Source organism: Centruroides sculpturatus, unplaced genomic scaffold (assembly GCF_000671375.1).
Source record: "Centruroides sculpturatus isolate CEXI.00-Female unplaced genomic scaffold, Cexi_2.0 scaffold305, whole genome shotgun sequence".
Lineage (NCBI taxonomy): Eukaryota > Metazoa > Arthropoda > Arachnida > Scorpiones > Buthidae > Centruroides > Centruroides sculpturatus.
The window spans coordinates 474,299-489,760 of NW_019384644.1; the positions used below are offsets into that span (position 1 = coordinate 474,299).

Below are 15,462 nucleotides of genomic sequence, written 5' to 3' on the forward strand. Positions count from 1 at the left end.
TATCAATAGGATAATTGAAAGAGATTCTCATAGATGTCGCCACTGTAAACGGAGATTAGGTTTTTCCAGCTGTATTACGGAGGAAGAGGAAAGCCCATCGCTGTTTGCTCCGCGGATTGAAAGCTTGCTCCATCACCGCATCTTATGGCGGTGCCGAAGGAGGTTTTGTCGAGTAAAATGGACATTAAGCTAACAGCGGGCGATGCGTCGTAGTGTTTAAGAAAAACTTAAACCGGGACTAAGCCATACGTCATCTGAATGTGAAAAATCAGCGTTCGACGTTTCTGTGCTGAAGTCGGCAAGTTGCTAATTGGATACAGCTGGCCATACCAGCAGTGGCGGGCCTATTTCGGAGGTGGAACAATATGGCTACTGGCACTAGTAGGCCTAATATGGGTTGCAGATCTAGTGACCACTCCAGCCCGACAACCGAAGTCCAACCGGATTATGGACAAGGTCACGGACATTATTTCACAAAAAAAATTTTTCATAAGCCGACTTATTGTCACCATTGTACAGATATGCTTTGGGGACTCATAGGTCAAGGATATATATGTGAAGGTAAGTTAATGTTTTATGCAGGCCGACTATACCGACGTTCGGCTATTTTTTGTAATATACGATAATATTGTTACGTTTCTCTTTCCGTTCTTATCCCTTTACTCTCCGAAGATCATTTGCATTAATAATTTTTTATCCGTCGATGTTTTGGAGTGATGTCTTTGCTTTCTCATAATCACATCTTTCTTAAATTGCCTCTTTACTATTTTCCTTTCCAATTTTGCCATTATCTTTACCGCTGGATTTAAAACGTATGAGAGTGTAATTAAAAAAGTTACTTTAGGAAGCCATATCTCTTCTTAATTATTTAATCTCCTCTTAATCAGCCAGCGATTTTCAATCAATAGAAGCGGTGTTCGAATCTCTGACGTCACAACTACTTGAACATTTTGCTAGCTCTATACGTCATTGACTCAGTTACGAATTAAGATTTTACTAATATTATAGATCCTGACGTCACAATTGTGATTAAAAACATCATCCGTTCGTTTCCCGATACTCCGAAAGGAATTTTATATTTATTTATTTATATATTTTTAAAATAATTATTTATTGATTATAATAAAACAANTTTAAAATTATATTGATATTCTTCTATAATATCCGCATTTTTTTTGTTATATTTTAATCCTCAGACATAAACAGCATTAAAAGGGAATTTTGTTTATTTCGTTTTTATTCATTGGGCTGCAATTTGAAAAAATTGTACACCTATAAATTCCAACTTTCGTCCAACTGTCTGTCTGTCTTACCATAATCTCGAGAACAGTGTTAGATAAATGAAATTCAATACGAGATATGGAAACCTCAGGGACAGGAAGACCCGATTAATTTTATATTGACTTCTGATGCAAACCAGAAGTCACGTGATTTCAATTGAAAAATTTCCCTCGAAAGGTGTTAGATAGAATTTAAGTTATCTACTGTATTTTATGAGAATAAATAGATGATAAGCTGCATTATTAAAAAGTTTAAAATAAGCAAAACACTTATAAGAAACATATAACACATTGTCTTCAACAGATTTAAATAATTTTTGTCGCGAAAATCTTCAGTATGCTGTAGACTCCTGTAGAGAATAGCAAAGGGTTAAACATGAAAGTAATAAATATAGTACATAAATAAAAAATAATATGAACAGAGTTTTATAAAGATTTTATATATGTAATTTTTGTACAGATGTACAGTAGTTTTATTATATTTTATATTTTTCTTCAAATTAAAACTCCAAACATTTACCATGTTCTTTTCTTATAATTAAAATTTTTGCGTAACACATTACTACAATATACTAAACTTATATGAAAACATATTTAAAACTACAAAACTTTTAAATATATATTAGATAAATTAAAAAATTTCACTGTTTAAAGTATTGCCAACTTGTTACTATTCTGGCTGTTATACAGAGGGAAAGTATGGCAATCCGGCAAAAAATGACCCACAGAATTTTACATTTTTGGACTTAAAACATCTTAAAACGTCGAGAAATGTAAAAAAAAAATCGGGAATAATTTCCGTATGTATGGATGTTATGTGTGGGGGGCACGATTTTGTTCACCCTGTTTGAAGCTTAATAACTTCTGTACTTTTTGTCGAAAATGTCTGAAATTTTGCATGAAGGTTTATTTATTGCTATTATTGGGGATTGATGCTATTAAATTTTGGTGGTTAAAGGTTCAGGGGTGGGGCGATAAGGAGGTCGTGAGTATCTCCAGTAGGGTCGGACTTAATGAAGATTTTACTCGTTATTAGCATTTACAATTATTTATAAAACTCACCCTACCCTCAAAATTAAGTTTTTTGCCATTTTATAATACTGTAGTTAAAAATATTAAAAGTTTTAAAAATAAAATATGATAACAGATGGCGCCACCAAAATTTTAAATGTTGCCGGGAAAGTTGAGCAACCCATTGCTGGTTTATTTCATTAATAGTTAAAAAATTAAAATTTTAATAGAAAATAAACTGTATATCTTGTCAAATGACATCAGAAGCACGAATACCATATTGCTACAATACAAAGTGCTACAATAGTCTTCAAAAAACAAAACGGCGAGAACTTTGTTGGTGCCAGTACAATTATTTCAATAAATTTTATAAAATAACGAGCAATTATTTATTGTGACATCGTGACAATACCAGACTGTAACTTTTAATCATATTTTAAATTAATTTCATTTAAAATATATGCTCTTCACCTCAAATTAGTAGTGGCTTGCCCCTGTACGTCATACTTACCTTAAGTTATAAAAAATTTACCAGCTTAATTTTATTGTCACGATATCTAAATATAGTACAGTAAGACACCGCTTAACGCGGGGGATGCGTTACTAGATGACAAAGCGCTAAACGAAACAGTGTTAAACGAGGTCATTTTAACATAGAGTAAATAGGGAAAGAGAGAACACGCGACCAAAAATAAACAAACAGTGCCGTAACTAGCCATTCCTGTGCCCTGTGCAAGAATTTGAATTTAGGCCCCTTGATTAATTAGTTTTGGAAAAATAAAACAAATACATGCATTTTGGGCCCCCTTCCAAGTGGACCCTGTGTGGGTCAACTGTTGCACCTGCCTAGTTACAGCACTGTAAACAAATTTTACTTTAATTTTAAGTTATTTTTATATGAATTTGCATAATTATATATGTTAAATAACACATAAACATATGCACACAGAAATTTGAAGTTCAGTTTTTGTGATGAATGTCCTGGCTCTTCTGAAACTCCTGTTTTTTTTTTTTTTTTTTTTTTTTTTTTTTTTTTTTTTTTTTTTTTTTTTTTTTTTTTTTTTTTTTTTTTTTTTTTTTTTTTTTTTTTTTTTTTTTTTTTTTTTTTTTTTTTTTTTTTTTTTTTTTTTTTTTTTTTTTTTTTTTTTTTTTTTTTTTTTTTTTTTTTTTTTTTTTTTTTTTTTTTTTTTTTTTTTTTTTTTTTTTTTTTTTTTTTTTTTTTTTTTTTTTTTTTTTTTTTTTTTTTTTTTTTTTTTTTTTTTTTTTTTTTTTTTTTTTTTTTTTTTTTTTTTTTTTTTTTTTTTTTTTTTTTTTTTTTTTTTTTTTTTTTTTTTTTTTTTTTTTTTTTTTTTTTTTTTTTTTTTTTTTTTTTTTTTTTTTTTTTTTTTTTTTTTTTTTTTTTTTTTTTTTTTTTTTTTTTTTTTTTTTTTTTTTTTTTTTTTTTTTTTTTTTTTTTTTTTTTTTTTTTTTTTTTTTTTTTTTTTTTTTTTTTTTTTTTTTTTTTTTTTTTTTTTTTTTTTTTTTTTTTTTTTTTTTTTTTTTTTTTTTTTTTTTTTTTTTTTTTTTTTTTTTTTTTTTTTTTTTTTTTTTTTTTTTTTTTTTTTTTTTTTTTTTTTTTTTTTTTTTTTTTTTTTTTTTTTTTTTTTTTTTTTTTTTTTTTTTTTTTTTTTTTTTTTTTTTTTTTTTTTTTTTTTTTTTTTTTTTTTTTTTTTTTTTTTTTTTTTTTTTTTTTTTTTTTTTTTTTTTTTTTTTTTTTTTTTTTTTTTTTTTTTTTTTTTTTTTTTTTTTTTTTTTTTTTTTTTTTTTTTTTTTTTTTTTTTTTTTTTTTTTTTTTTTTTTTTTTTTTTTTTTTTTTTTTTTTTTTTTTTTTTTTTTTTTTTTTTTTTTTTTTTTTTTTTTTTTTTTTTTTTTTTTTTTTTTTTTTTTTTTTTTTTTTTTTTTTTTTTTTTTTTTTTTTTTTTTTTTTTTTTTTTTTTTTTTTTTTTTTTTTTTTTTTTTTTTTTTTTTTTTTTTTTTTTTTTTTTTTTTTTTTTTTTTTTTTTTTTTTTTTTTTTTTTTTTTTTTTTTTTTTTTTTTTTTTTTTTTTTTTTTTTTTTTTTTTTTTTTTTTTTTTTTTTTTTTTTTTTTTTTTTTTTTTTTTTTTTTTTTTTTTTTTTTTTTTTTTTTTTTTTTTTTTTTTTTTTTTTTTTTTTTTTTTTTTTTTTTTTTTTTTTTTTTTTTTTTTTTTTTTTTTTTTTTTTTTTTTTTTTTTTTTTTTTTTTTTTTTTTTTTTTTTTTTTTTTTTTTTTTTTTTTTTTTTTTTTTTTTTTTTTTTTTTTTTTTTTTTTTTTTTTTTTTTTTTTTTTTTTTTTTTTTTTTTTTTTTTTTTTTTTTTTTTTTTTTTTTTTTTTTTTTTTTTTTTTTTTTTTTTTTTTTTTTTTTTTTTTTTTTTTTTTTTTTTTTTTTTTTTTTTTTTTTTTTTTTTTTTTTTTTTTTTTTTTTTTTTTTTTTTTTTTTTTTTTTTTTTTTTTTTTTTTTTTTTTTTTTTTTTTTTTTTTTTTTTTTTTTTTTTTTTTTTTTTTTTTTTTTTTTTTTTTTTTTTTTTTTTTTTTTTTTTTTTTTTTTTTTTTTTTTTTTTTTTTTTTTTTTTTTTTTTTTTTTTTTTTTTTTTTTTTTTTTTTTTTTTTTTTTTTTTTTTTTTTTTTTTTTTTTTTTTTTTTTTTTTTTTTTTTTTTTTTTTTTTTTTTTTTTTTTTTTTTTTTTTTTTTTTTTTTTTTTTTTTTTTTTTTTTTTTTTTTTTTTTTTTTTTTTTTTTTTTTTTTTTTTTTTTTTTTTTTTTTTTTTTTTTTTTTTTTTTTTTTTTTTTTTTTTTTTTTTTTTTTTTTTTTTTTTTTTTTTTTTTTTTTTTTTTTTTTTTTTTTTTTTTTTTTTTTTTTTTTTTTTTTTTTTTTTTTTTTTTTTTTTTTTTTTTTTTTTTTTTTTTTTTTTTTTTTTTTTTTTTTTTTTTTTTTTTTTTTTTTTTTTTTTTTTTTTTTTTTTTTTTTTTTTTTTTTTTTTTTTTTTTTTTTTTTTTTTTTTTTTTTTTTTTTTTTTTTTTTTTTTTTTTTTTTTTTTTTTTTTTTTTTTTTTTTTTTTTTTTTTTTTTTTTTTTTTTTTTTTTTTTTTTTTTTTTTTTTTTTTTTTTTTTTTTTTTTTTTTTTTTTTTTTTTTTTTTTTTTTTTTTTTTTTTTTTTTTTTTTTTTTTTTTTTTTTTTTTTTTTTTTTTTTTTTTTTTTTTTTTTTTTTTTTTTTTTTTTTTTTTTTTTTTTTTTTTTTTTTTTTTTTTTTTTTTTTTTTTTTTTTTTTTTTTTTTTTTTTTTTTTTTTTTTTTTTTTTTTTTTTTTTTTTTTTTTTTTTTTTTTTTTTTTTTTTTTTTTTTTTTTTTTTTTTTTTTTTTTTTTTTTTTTTTTTTTTTTTTTTTTTTTTTTTTTTTTTTTTTTTTTTTTTTTTTTTTTTTTTTTTTTTTTTTTTTTTTTTTTTTTTTTTTTTTTTTTTTTTTTTTTTTTTTTTTTTTTTTTTTTTTTTTTTTTTTTTTTTTTTTTTTTTTTTTTTTTTTTTTTTTTTTTTTTTTTTTTTTTTTTTTTTTTTTTTTTTTTTTTTTTTTTTTTTTTTTTTTTTTTTTTTTTTTTTTTTTTTTTTTTTTTTTTTTTTTTTTTTTTTTTTTTTTTTTTTTTTTTTTTTTTTTTTTTTTTTTTTTTTTTTTTTTTTTTTTTTTTTTTTTTTTTTTTTTTTTTTTTTTTTTTTTTTTTTTTTTTTTTTTTTTTTTTTTTTTTTTTTTTTTTTTTTTTTTTTTTTTTTTTTTTTTTTTTTTTTTTTTTTTTTTTTTTTTTTTTTTTTTTTTTTTTTTTTTTTTTTTTTTTTTTTTTTTTTTTTTTTTTTTTTTTTTTTTTTTTTTTTTTTTTTTTTTTTTTTTTTTTTTTTTTTTTTTTTTTTTTTTTTTTTTTTTTTTTTTTTTTTTTTTTTTTTTTTTTTTTTTTTTTTTTTTTTTTTTTTTTTTTTTTTTTTTTTTTTTTTTTTTTTTTTTTTTTTTTTTTTTTTTTTTTTTTTTTTTTTTTTTTTTTTTTTTTTTTTTTTTTTTTTTTTTTTTTTTTTTTTTTTTTTTTTTTTTTTTTTTTTTTTTTTTTTTTTTTTTTTTTTTTTTTTTTTTTTTTTTTTTTTTTTTTTTTTTTTTTTTTTTTTTTTTTTTTTTTTTTTTTTTTTTTTTTTTTTTTTTTTTTTTTTTTTTTTTTTTTTTTTTTTTTTTTTTTTTTTTTTTTTTTTTTTTTTTTTTTTTTTTTTTTTTTTTTTTTTTTTTTTTTTTTTTTTTTTTTTTTTTTTTTTTTTTTTTTTTTTTTTTTTTTTTTTTTTTTTTTTTTTTTTTTTTTTTTTTTTTTTTTTTTTTTTTTTTTTTTTTTTTTTTTTTTTTTTTTTTTTTTTTTTTTTTTTTTTTTTTTTTTTTTTTTTTTTTTTTTTTTTTTTTTTTTTTTTTTTTTTTTTTTTTTTTTTTTTTTTTTTTTTTTTTTTTTTTTTTTTTTTTTTTTTTTTTTTTTTTTTTTTTTTTTTTTTTTTTTTTTTTTTTTTTTTTTTTTTTTTTTTTTTTTTTTTTTTTTTTTTTTTTTTTTTTTTTTTTTTTTTTTTTTTTTTTTTTTTTTTTTTTTTTTTTTTTTTTTTTTTTTTTTTTTTTTTTTTTTTTTTTTTTTTTTTTTTTTTTTTTTTTTTTTTTTTTTTTTTTTTTTTTTTTTTTTTTTTTTTTTTTTTTTTTTTTTTTTTTTTTTTTTTTTTTTTTTTTTTTTTTTTTTTTTTTTTTTTTTTTTTTTTTTTTTTTTTTTTTTTTTTTTTTTTTTTTTTTTTTTTTTTTTTTTTTTTTTTTTTTTTTTTTTTTTTTTTTTTTTTTTTTTTTTTTTTTTTTTTTTTTTTTTTTTTTTTTTTTTTTTTTTTTTTTTTTTTTTTTTTTTTTTTTTTTTTTTTTTTTTTTTTTTTTTTTTTTTTTTTTTTTTTTTTTTTTTTTTTTTTTTTTTTTTTTTTTTTTTTTTTTTTTTTTTTTTTTTTTTTTTTTTTTTTTTTTTNTATACAATAATTAAAATTCAAAAAAATATTTAAAGATTTTGAATTTTAAATAATACTATAATTAAATAATTTATTTTGTTTAAAAATTTAATTAAAAATAATAATTTTAAGTTGTTAAATATTAAAAAGTAATAAAATTTTCTTAAAGATAATTTTTAACTCCCATGTTTAAGCTTATTTAAGAGCCGATGCATCATAAATATAAATATTAGTTGTTAAAATTAAATTCTACAAAGAGGAAAAAAACCTTACCAAGCAATATCTAGTTAAGTGTGCAATTTGTTTCAGCTTTTAAATCATTTTTAATTGGGTTTAATAGATTTGTTTACCATTATGAACACCATTTTTAACCACATTAATAATTATAAATATGAGAAAATGCTGTTACTTATATTCATTTTATACTTTATACATCCTGTTATTAACTGTCATTTTAATTAAAATATTTACAATTGATGAATGAATGAGAACTTATTCTGAAATTACTCCTAAATATATAAATATATTGAATATACTAGTAATTAAATCATGATATAATCAAGTTACATAATAGATTGGACATCGTTTTAACAGTGATTCTTTTAATTTATGTATGAATATTTATTGTTTGTTAAATTATAAAAAGAGAGAGAGAGAAGAAATAAGATATTTGACAATTGAACATGTTCTAACTAGAATGTTGAATACTGTAATTAAAACGGGATTAAGAAATAGGAATTTGTGATGAACTAGATCCATGTTCTAATTTATATTTTTATTATTTATAACTCGTTCCACATCTGTAATAAAAAATTTTTGGCAAAAGAGTTTTATTAAAACATTAAAATTTAAGAAGAAACAAAAAATTTTCCCTTTAACATTTCTCTTCATTAATATTCTGTAAATGCTCTAAATTCAGTATTTAATTTTTTTATAGTTAAACATCTTTTTTATTTAATTAAATAAATGCTTAAATAATTTTAAAATATTTAAATAAATATATTAAATAAGATTGCGTTTCTATACACTACTTTATTTATTTTTAATGTAATTTTTTTTTATATATTTCCGCGCTACAGTTTTTTTTTTTCCTGCATGAAGTGCATAAGAGAATATCACCATCTGCTGTCAACTTGTTGCTTAATAGCCATATAGCTGCAACAGTTAACTTGTAGCACTATCAGTCTCTAGCTGCTAGGCGAGAAAATGTTCGCGTGTTATATATAACGTATACACTATGCGTCATTCAATCTTCATTTAGATTACACGCCAACCCTTGAGAAAGTATAAAGGATCACAAACACAAACGAGTTATACTGGCATATAGAAAAAATAAACCCACGTCGATTATGTCGTATATAAGCCAGATGTACAGCTGTATTTTTAAAATATTCGCTAAAGTTATTAGTGAAAATTTCTCGTAAATCGATAACTGTTAAAATAATTTAAGTCATGTTTATAGACTCATATACAAATCTTAGCTAAATATTTAGATATTTCTATATTTTTATATAAAGTTTTTTATGTGAATTTTTGAAAATTAAGCTTTCTATATTTCAGAAATTATATGATGCACGAATCAGTTCATTTTGGTTTCTTTTAACTCGTATTGTATTGAGTTGCCTACTAAATATTCTGTTGTAATTTCTGTTTTGAATTAATTACCATCATAAAACCTGCATATAGTGCAATATATGGTCAAAGTAGTCATATTTTATATTTTCTCCTGGTTGTGACGTATTGTGGGATGACGTCATGGCAGATATCACTTATCAAAATGTCGTTTTTGTTATTTTCTAAGTGAACTAATATTGTTAAAGGGTAAAAGAAGAGTAAAAACATTTTTGTCTAATTATTTTCATTTTCTAAATATGTATAATGCAATTTGTGAAAAGTAAATTACATATAGAAACAGTACGTTTTTTTAAAATGCTGTACAAGTAAATGCAATCATGCCATGAATTAAATTTTCTAATTTTAATTATAAATATTAGTTTGCAGTAATATAAATTTAACAATCTAGTTAGACAGATAATATTCCTGTACACTTTACGTGTCATAATAGGCAATGGCTTATAACAATTATCGTATTTCAAGTTACCATCCGGAGTAGATTGTATTATCTTTTATTAAAAAAAATACATTTTTTAAAAATATTTTTTATTGCTCGAAACTAATAATTCTTAAAATAATAAAATTCTAATTTTCAAAAATTATACAAGTAGCAGATTAACAAGTAACATCTGTTGAATCTCTCAAGGATCGATCGTCAGAAATGGCTTTTATTGTATTGAATTTTATGCATAATAATCAGATTTATAAAATACTGAAAAACTAGAAAATAACCTTCCTAGAGTGACGATTTGTATCACATGACTCCTTAATCGATCACATGGTAATTGCCAGATTTTCTTTAAAGCTAACAACGGAGTCGGAGCTACCGATGTTTGGAAGATGCTTGAAAGGAATTTTAAACAAAATGAATGATATCCAGTGATTTTATCGATCGATAAATAATAATTTTTTTTATAACAGACAGAGAGTAATCGATGTTTTTGTTGAAGAATAATATTTTGAATTCCATAAACAAAAGTAAAGTTATGCTTACCATAATATAAATGATATGTATGTTAGTATAAGTTGCAAGCAACTAATAAAATAATTTAAAATATTATTCGAATTCTAATTACTGAAATAACTGTACGAGGCAATCAACTTACTTTTATTTCTAAAATATATTTTATATAGTTACAAAATTTAATTTGTTATAGTAAAGATCGGTAATTCTTCAACATTCACTTAGATGATTCTATGTAACTGCCAAACGTATAACGAGAAAGCTAGCGTACAATTATAGTAAAAGCGTCTTCTAACTCTTTACGTATGTGTAATACAATAGAAACATGCAACCTCTTAAATGACATCCTGAAATGCTTAATTTAACTAAAACGTTAAAGCAGAAGGATCGGATATTGTTATTCTAATGATAAAGTTAATTATTAAGAAGTATGACAAATTCGCGATATAAGTTAGTTATACTGCAGTCGACACGAGTGACCTATGCCCAGCAGTGTCACATAATCTAGCACACAGGTTTCCCATCCTTGTCTGTTGAACAGGTATCGATTTTTCGTTGGTAAATGTTACACTGGCGGCAATAGGAGATGGTGCGTACCAGCCAATACTAGCTTGTAGAAACTGGGAAATGTTATAATCGAATTGAATCGCTTCCTAAAAAATGTTTTCTATTTTATTACAAGTCGGTATTATATAAAATTGATTTGTTATAACAGCTTTGTCTTGTTTTAAAAAAATAATAAAAGAAAATTAACAAACGATCATAAGAACTTTTTTTTGGCTTTTAAAAACTACTGATTATTTCCTTTTTTTATGCTGTTTTAGAAAGTAAATTTGGTTAATTTTTTTAACGTGAAAAAATAACCAAAAACCAAATGATAAATTTTCCGATTTTCTAAATTGTTCCATTATTTACTTCGTATTATCAATGTAAACTGTAGTAATTCTTATTTATTTTGTACTCTATATTTTGAAAGTTTTTTATGCAAGAAAGACAGCGCAATAAGAATATTAATATTTTAAATAAACTAAATAACAGCATTTATATGTATTCTCATTAGTTAAGTACTTATTTTTATTATTTTTTTCTAAAGGAAGAAAAATTTGTCCAAATATTGTTTGTTGTTTGGTAGGACTGGAATAGATGGCACTTTGCCAAAAATGTACCAGGCCCTTTCAGAATGGCTACAAACTGGAAAATTCGGATTCGATAAATGTTCATTTTTCACCTTCAGCTATATATCACTTGGACGAATACATCATCTTTAAATGTTCTTATTTGCATTTACATTTGCTATAATAGAAAAATATTAATGATAACTCAAAATATGTTTACCGACTGCTTATTATTATGCTTTTGATGTTTAATCGTTTAATATAAACATACATTAAAATATAATAGTTTATTACAATTTGATATTGTATTTAACAATATTCCATTCTAATTGGATACCAGAAAGGAAAATTTCGACATTTTAAAGTCAAATAATTGTATAGATTAAGGACAAAAGAAAAAAAACAGTATCATGACGTTTAAGTAAATAAACTTCTTTAGAAAAACTCCTGTACTTAAGTCGACAGAGGTCATTTTTTGTAGAGAATACAGAATTTCATCTTTTACTTTTTCTATATCCTAAATTATTTACATTCATAAAATATGTTCGTTCAAATATTAATCATACTCACTACATGACTGAAATCGACTCATTAACTGTTCATTATTTATTTAAATCATTTTTTAAATGTTATTTTGAGCTATTCAGTTATTGATACTTAAGTTACATAATTAACTTTATTAAATACGGTCAGCTTTAGCGTTATTACATATAATCCTAACTAAGCTTAAATTAATCCAAATATAACTCTAAATAATAGTTTAATGTCCCAACTACTTGTAATTAACAAGTCCTCCGACAGTTATCTAATAGCGACTTTGCATTTGTAATTGCCTATTCATGTAATTAATGTATGCTACGTATATAAACTATTGAAAAATTCACCAAATTCCATCCGTCTTACTAGGATCACTTGAAAATAACTAATTAAATGACTCGATAAAGGATATATTTAATGAGCCTTATCTCTATTTAAATGTTTCACCCTCTTTGCAAGAAGTATAACTGTCGAGTTTAGGTGTTAAAATTCTTTATCGCAAATGCAAACAAATTAAGTCGTTAGAGAAAAACTTTATCAATACGTTTCTTTGTTATGTGTTTAAAATCCTTGTAAAGTAATAAACAAAAATAGCATATATTTCTGAATATTATTTTTAGAATATTTCTATTTTTTTACATATACGAATTCCATATCTGTTAATGCAATTTATCAATTTCTAGACAATCTGTTACTTTCAAAGAACAGCAACGGATTCAANTTTTTTTTTTTTTTTTTTTTTTTTTGCGATAAAGTTGCTTAGTTTCATTTGTCGTTTTTTTACTTTTCTTAAGCAAATGTCAGTAGCAAGAGATCATATCCAAAATGCTTCGTTTTGCTTTTATACTCCTTTCAAAATATGGATCATTTGCTACCGTGTTTCCCCAAAAATAAGACATTCCCTGAAAATAAGACCTAGCGCATCTTTCAGAGCAAAAATTAATATAAGACACTGTCTTATTTTCGGGGAAACACGGTATAATTTGATCAACGATTTCGGTTATCGTTACCAATCTTTTTACTAAAGAAAGCTGTAGAGAAATTTTTTGGGTTCTTCGTTTTCAGAATCTCTATTTTCCAGTTCTACATGAATTCCTTGTTCTGCTAGTTCTTGAAGGTCGTCGTTGGTAAGGCTCTCACCAGAAACCTGCAGTAACTCCTGAATATCCTGCTCGTCTATATCTCCTAGTCCTGTTGTATTGATTAGGCTCTTCTCGTTGAGAATTCTTGAATATCTTCAGCCATAACTTCTTCCACACTTCGTTCATGCATTTATCAGTTAATTCTTGCCAAGCGAAGTCGATATTTCCTATGGCATCCGTGATGTTATATTTTTTCCAAAATTGCACCGAACAAACATAGATTTAAGGGAAATACAGCGCTACAATGAATTGCCATCTTTTGCTGATTGGTTCGTGTTTGGAAATAATGAAATGCCGCGATAAGTTGAATCAACATAAATTTTGAACTTTTGTTAGGCTTCGATCTTACCGCGTTATATCGAATCAGCGTTAATCGAGGCAGTGTTAAGCATGATCTTACTGTAATTAATTTGATTTTGAAAATATAATAGTTCTAAAATAAATTTACAAAAAAAAAATTAACCGGTAGTGTTCTCAATCTTTTTGAGATAGTGACACACTCAATTTTTGGTGGCACACAACGAGCCAATGCTTCGTGAATTTTGTTATTATAAACAAAAAGTATTTGAAGATTTGCATTTTTTAAAATATGAACAAAAAGTATTTGAAGATTTGCATTTTTTAAAATATGAAATGTAGACAAATATTTAAAAAGTAGGAAAACATTTTTAAAATTGTTTTGAAATTTCGTGGCATCCCCCATGAAGAGTTTACGACACATCGGTTGAAGACCATTCAGTTACCGTATTGTAATGTGAATATAGTTCAGCAAAACAAATATCCAGTGATTAAAATAATTTTATTTTTCGTATTTTCTTATTAACTTCTAGTTAATCATAGCTTTTGGCGTTGATTTTGTATGAGAAAATATTTCTTTAAAATATATTATTATTCTATAAGTATAATAATTATTTTAAAAATTAAAATTCAACGGAAATAAACGCATTTATACTGTATTTACTTTCCTAGATTGCGAGTCGCTTATATTTCGTTATACTGTATATACTTTATGATTATTGTTATTTCAATCGTCTTTAATTTTATCTGATTATTTAAAATGTTGTATCTAATAAATTTTGAAGCAATTTTATTACTTTTTAAAATTTAAAAGTAACTATTTTGAAAAAGATATTCTTAAGAAATTTTTATTATATTTGCACCTCCATATAATAAATTCATGTTTTAAATATACAGAAGTTAGAAACGATCGTTTAAAATTATACAAGCATGCCACGAGTTTAAAAGTATGGAGTGTACAGATTATATAAGCATTATTATATTAGTATGAAGAGTCATTTCACTGTTTCTAATGATATATTACTATTTTAAATTTTAAGAAGTGAAAAAAATAATGGATTTAATACCCAGTAAATAGAAATTAAATAAAAAATAATTACAACAATCATTCATTTAGCAATACTTTTGTCCACAAATTTTATTGATGATAACATTCGTGAAATTCACGTCTTCAACTATAATTATATCAAATGTCTTGTACTTCATTAAGGGATGAAGTATTATATCATTGAAAACATTTGCCTTCTCAACATCTATACGTTTTCTGGATTTCGTAATAATATTTTTAGCATTTAAATTTTAAATAAAAATACATTATTAACGAAGTGTTAAATGTATAATACTTACATTAACCTTTCACGTATACTTTTATTGAAAAATAATACTTTATGTAAATTATTGTTTGTTAATTATTGCTGTTGAATATCAAAAACATTCTCTGTGTTCAATATTCTTTCTTAAGTATGAGGGATATTTTATTGCAATTAGATTTATCATTTATTAAATCATTTCTTTAATTCTTTGTATGGAAATTCTGTAATCAATAATATCGAAGACTTCATGTTATCATATTCATATTATATAATATGAATATGATAACATGTTTTATATAACAGTTATTAATGTTATGAAGGTAGTATATGAAGTTATTATTAAGATTTCATAGAAATTAAGTTTATGGATTTATAAGAATTTTTAACCCGAAATACCATTAATATAGAATTTTCTTTCATTTGAACAAAACTGTCTTCTTTAGTATTTTTCTATAATGAACAAAAAATACATTATTTTGTTTACTGTAAATTTATAAATATACTTTAAAATAAATTGAAAATTATATGTATTCATTTAATTCAAATTAATAATTTTATAAAAACAATCAATTGTAAAAGCAAAATCTCTAATCTCAATGCTTTGTAAATGTTTTAAAATGTCAGAAAACCTGTATCAATAAGTGATAAAACATGTCAACTAGTAAAAAAGAGTAAAAAAGATCAGGCAAAATTAGTAATAAACAAGTAAAACGGCAAAATGTATTTGGGACAAGACTATGGTCTCGGAGACGGAATCACTTTGATGCTCAAGACAGGTCTCGTTCTCATTTTCCTATCTTCTTCGATATCGCTTCTTTTGGGCGCGATCGTTCAAACTTTACCGGCCATGATCATGAGATAGTCCACGATGCATCTTCGATGAAATTAACTTATCTAATTTCAAAATTTCTCTCCGTTGCGTGTCGGCCCGGGTTGAATTTTTGTCGATGCATAACGAAAAGTTCCCGTTTTTGAAAAAAATAATCGTGCCTATTGTATCGTCCGAAATTATTTTTTTATTTTGCACAAACAATATACAGTTTAACCCGATTATAATGTCAGCGAATGTAACGACAACCCTAATATAATGTCAAATTTTTATCGGTCTTACGATTTTACTATACTAGATAATGTTAAAAAAAAAAC

General features: G+C 20.7%; 1 protein-coding gene across 3 annotated transcripts in view; it reads left to right on the forward strand.

The window, feature by feature from the left end:
* Positions 1-31: 31 nt before the first annotated feature.
* Positions 32-15,462, forward strand: part of LOC111626132 (diacylglycerol kinase theta-like) — a 217,095-nt gene continuing 201,664 nt past the window's right edge. The window contains exon 1 of one of the 3 annotated variants that reach the window (XM_023369430.1): positions 32-561. In XM_023369430.1, coding sequence (XP_023225198.1) covers positions 366-561 — 196 coding nt within the window. In that variant the 5' untranslated portion in view covers positions 32-365. The remainder of the gene's footprint in view (positions 562-15,462) is intronic. The other 2 variants (XM_023369429.1, XM_023369431.1) reach the window with 2 other exon arrangements.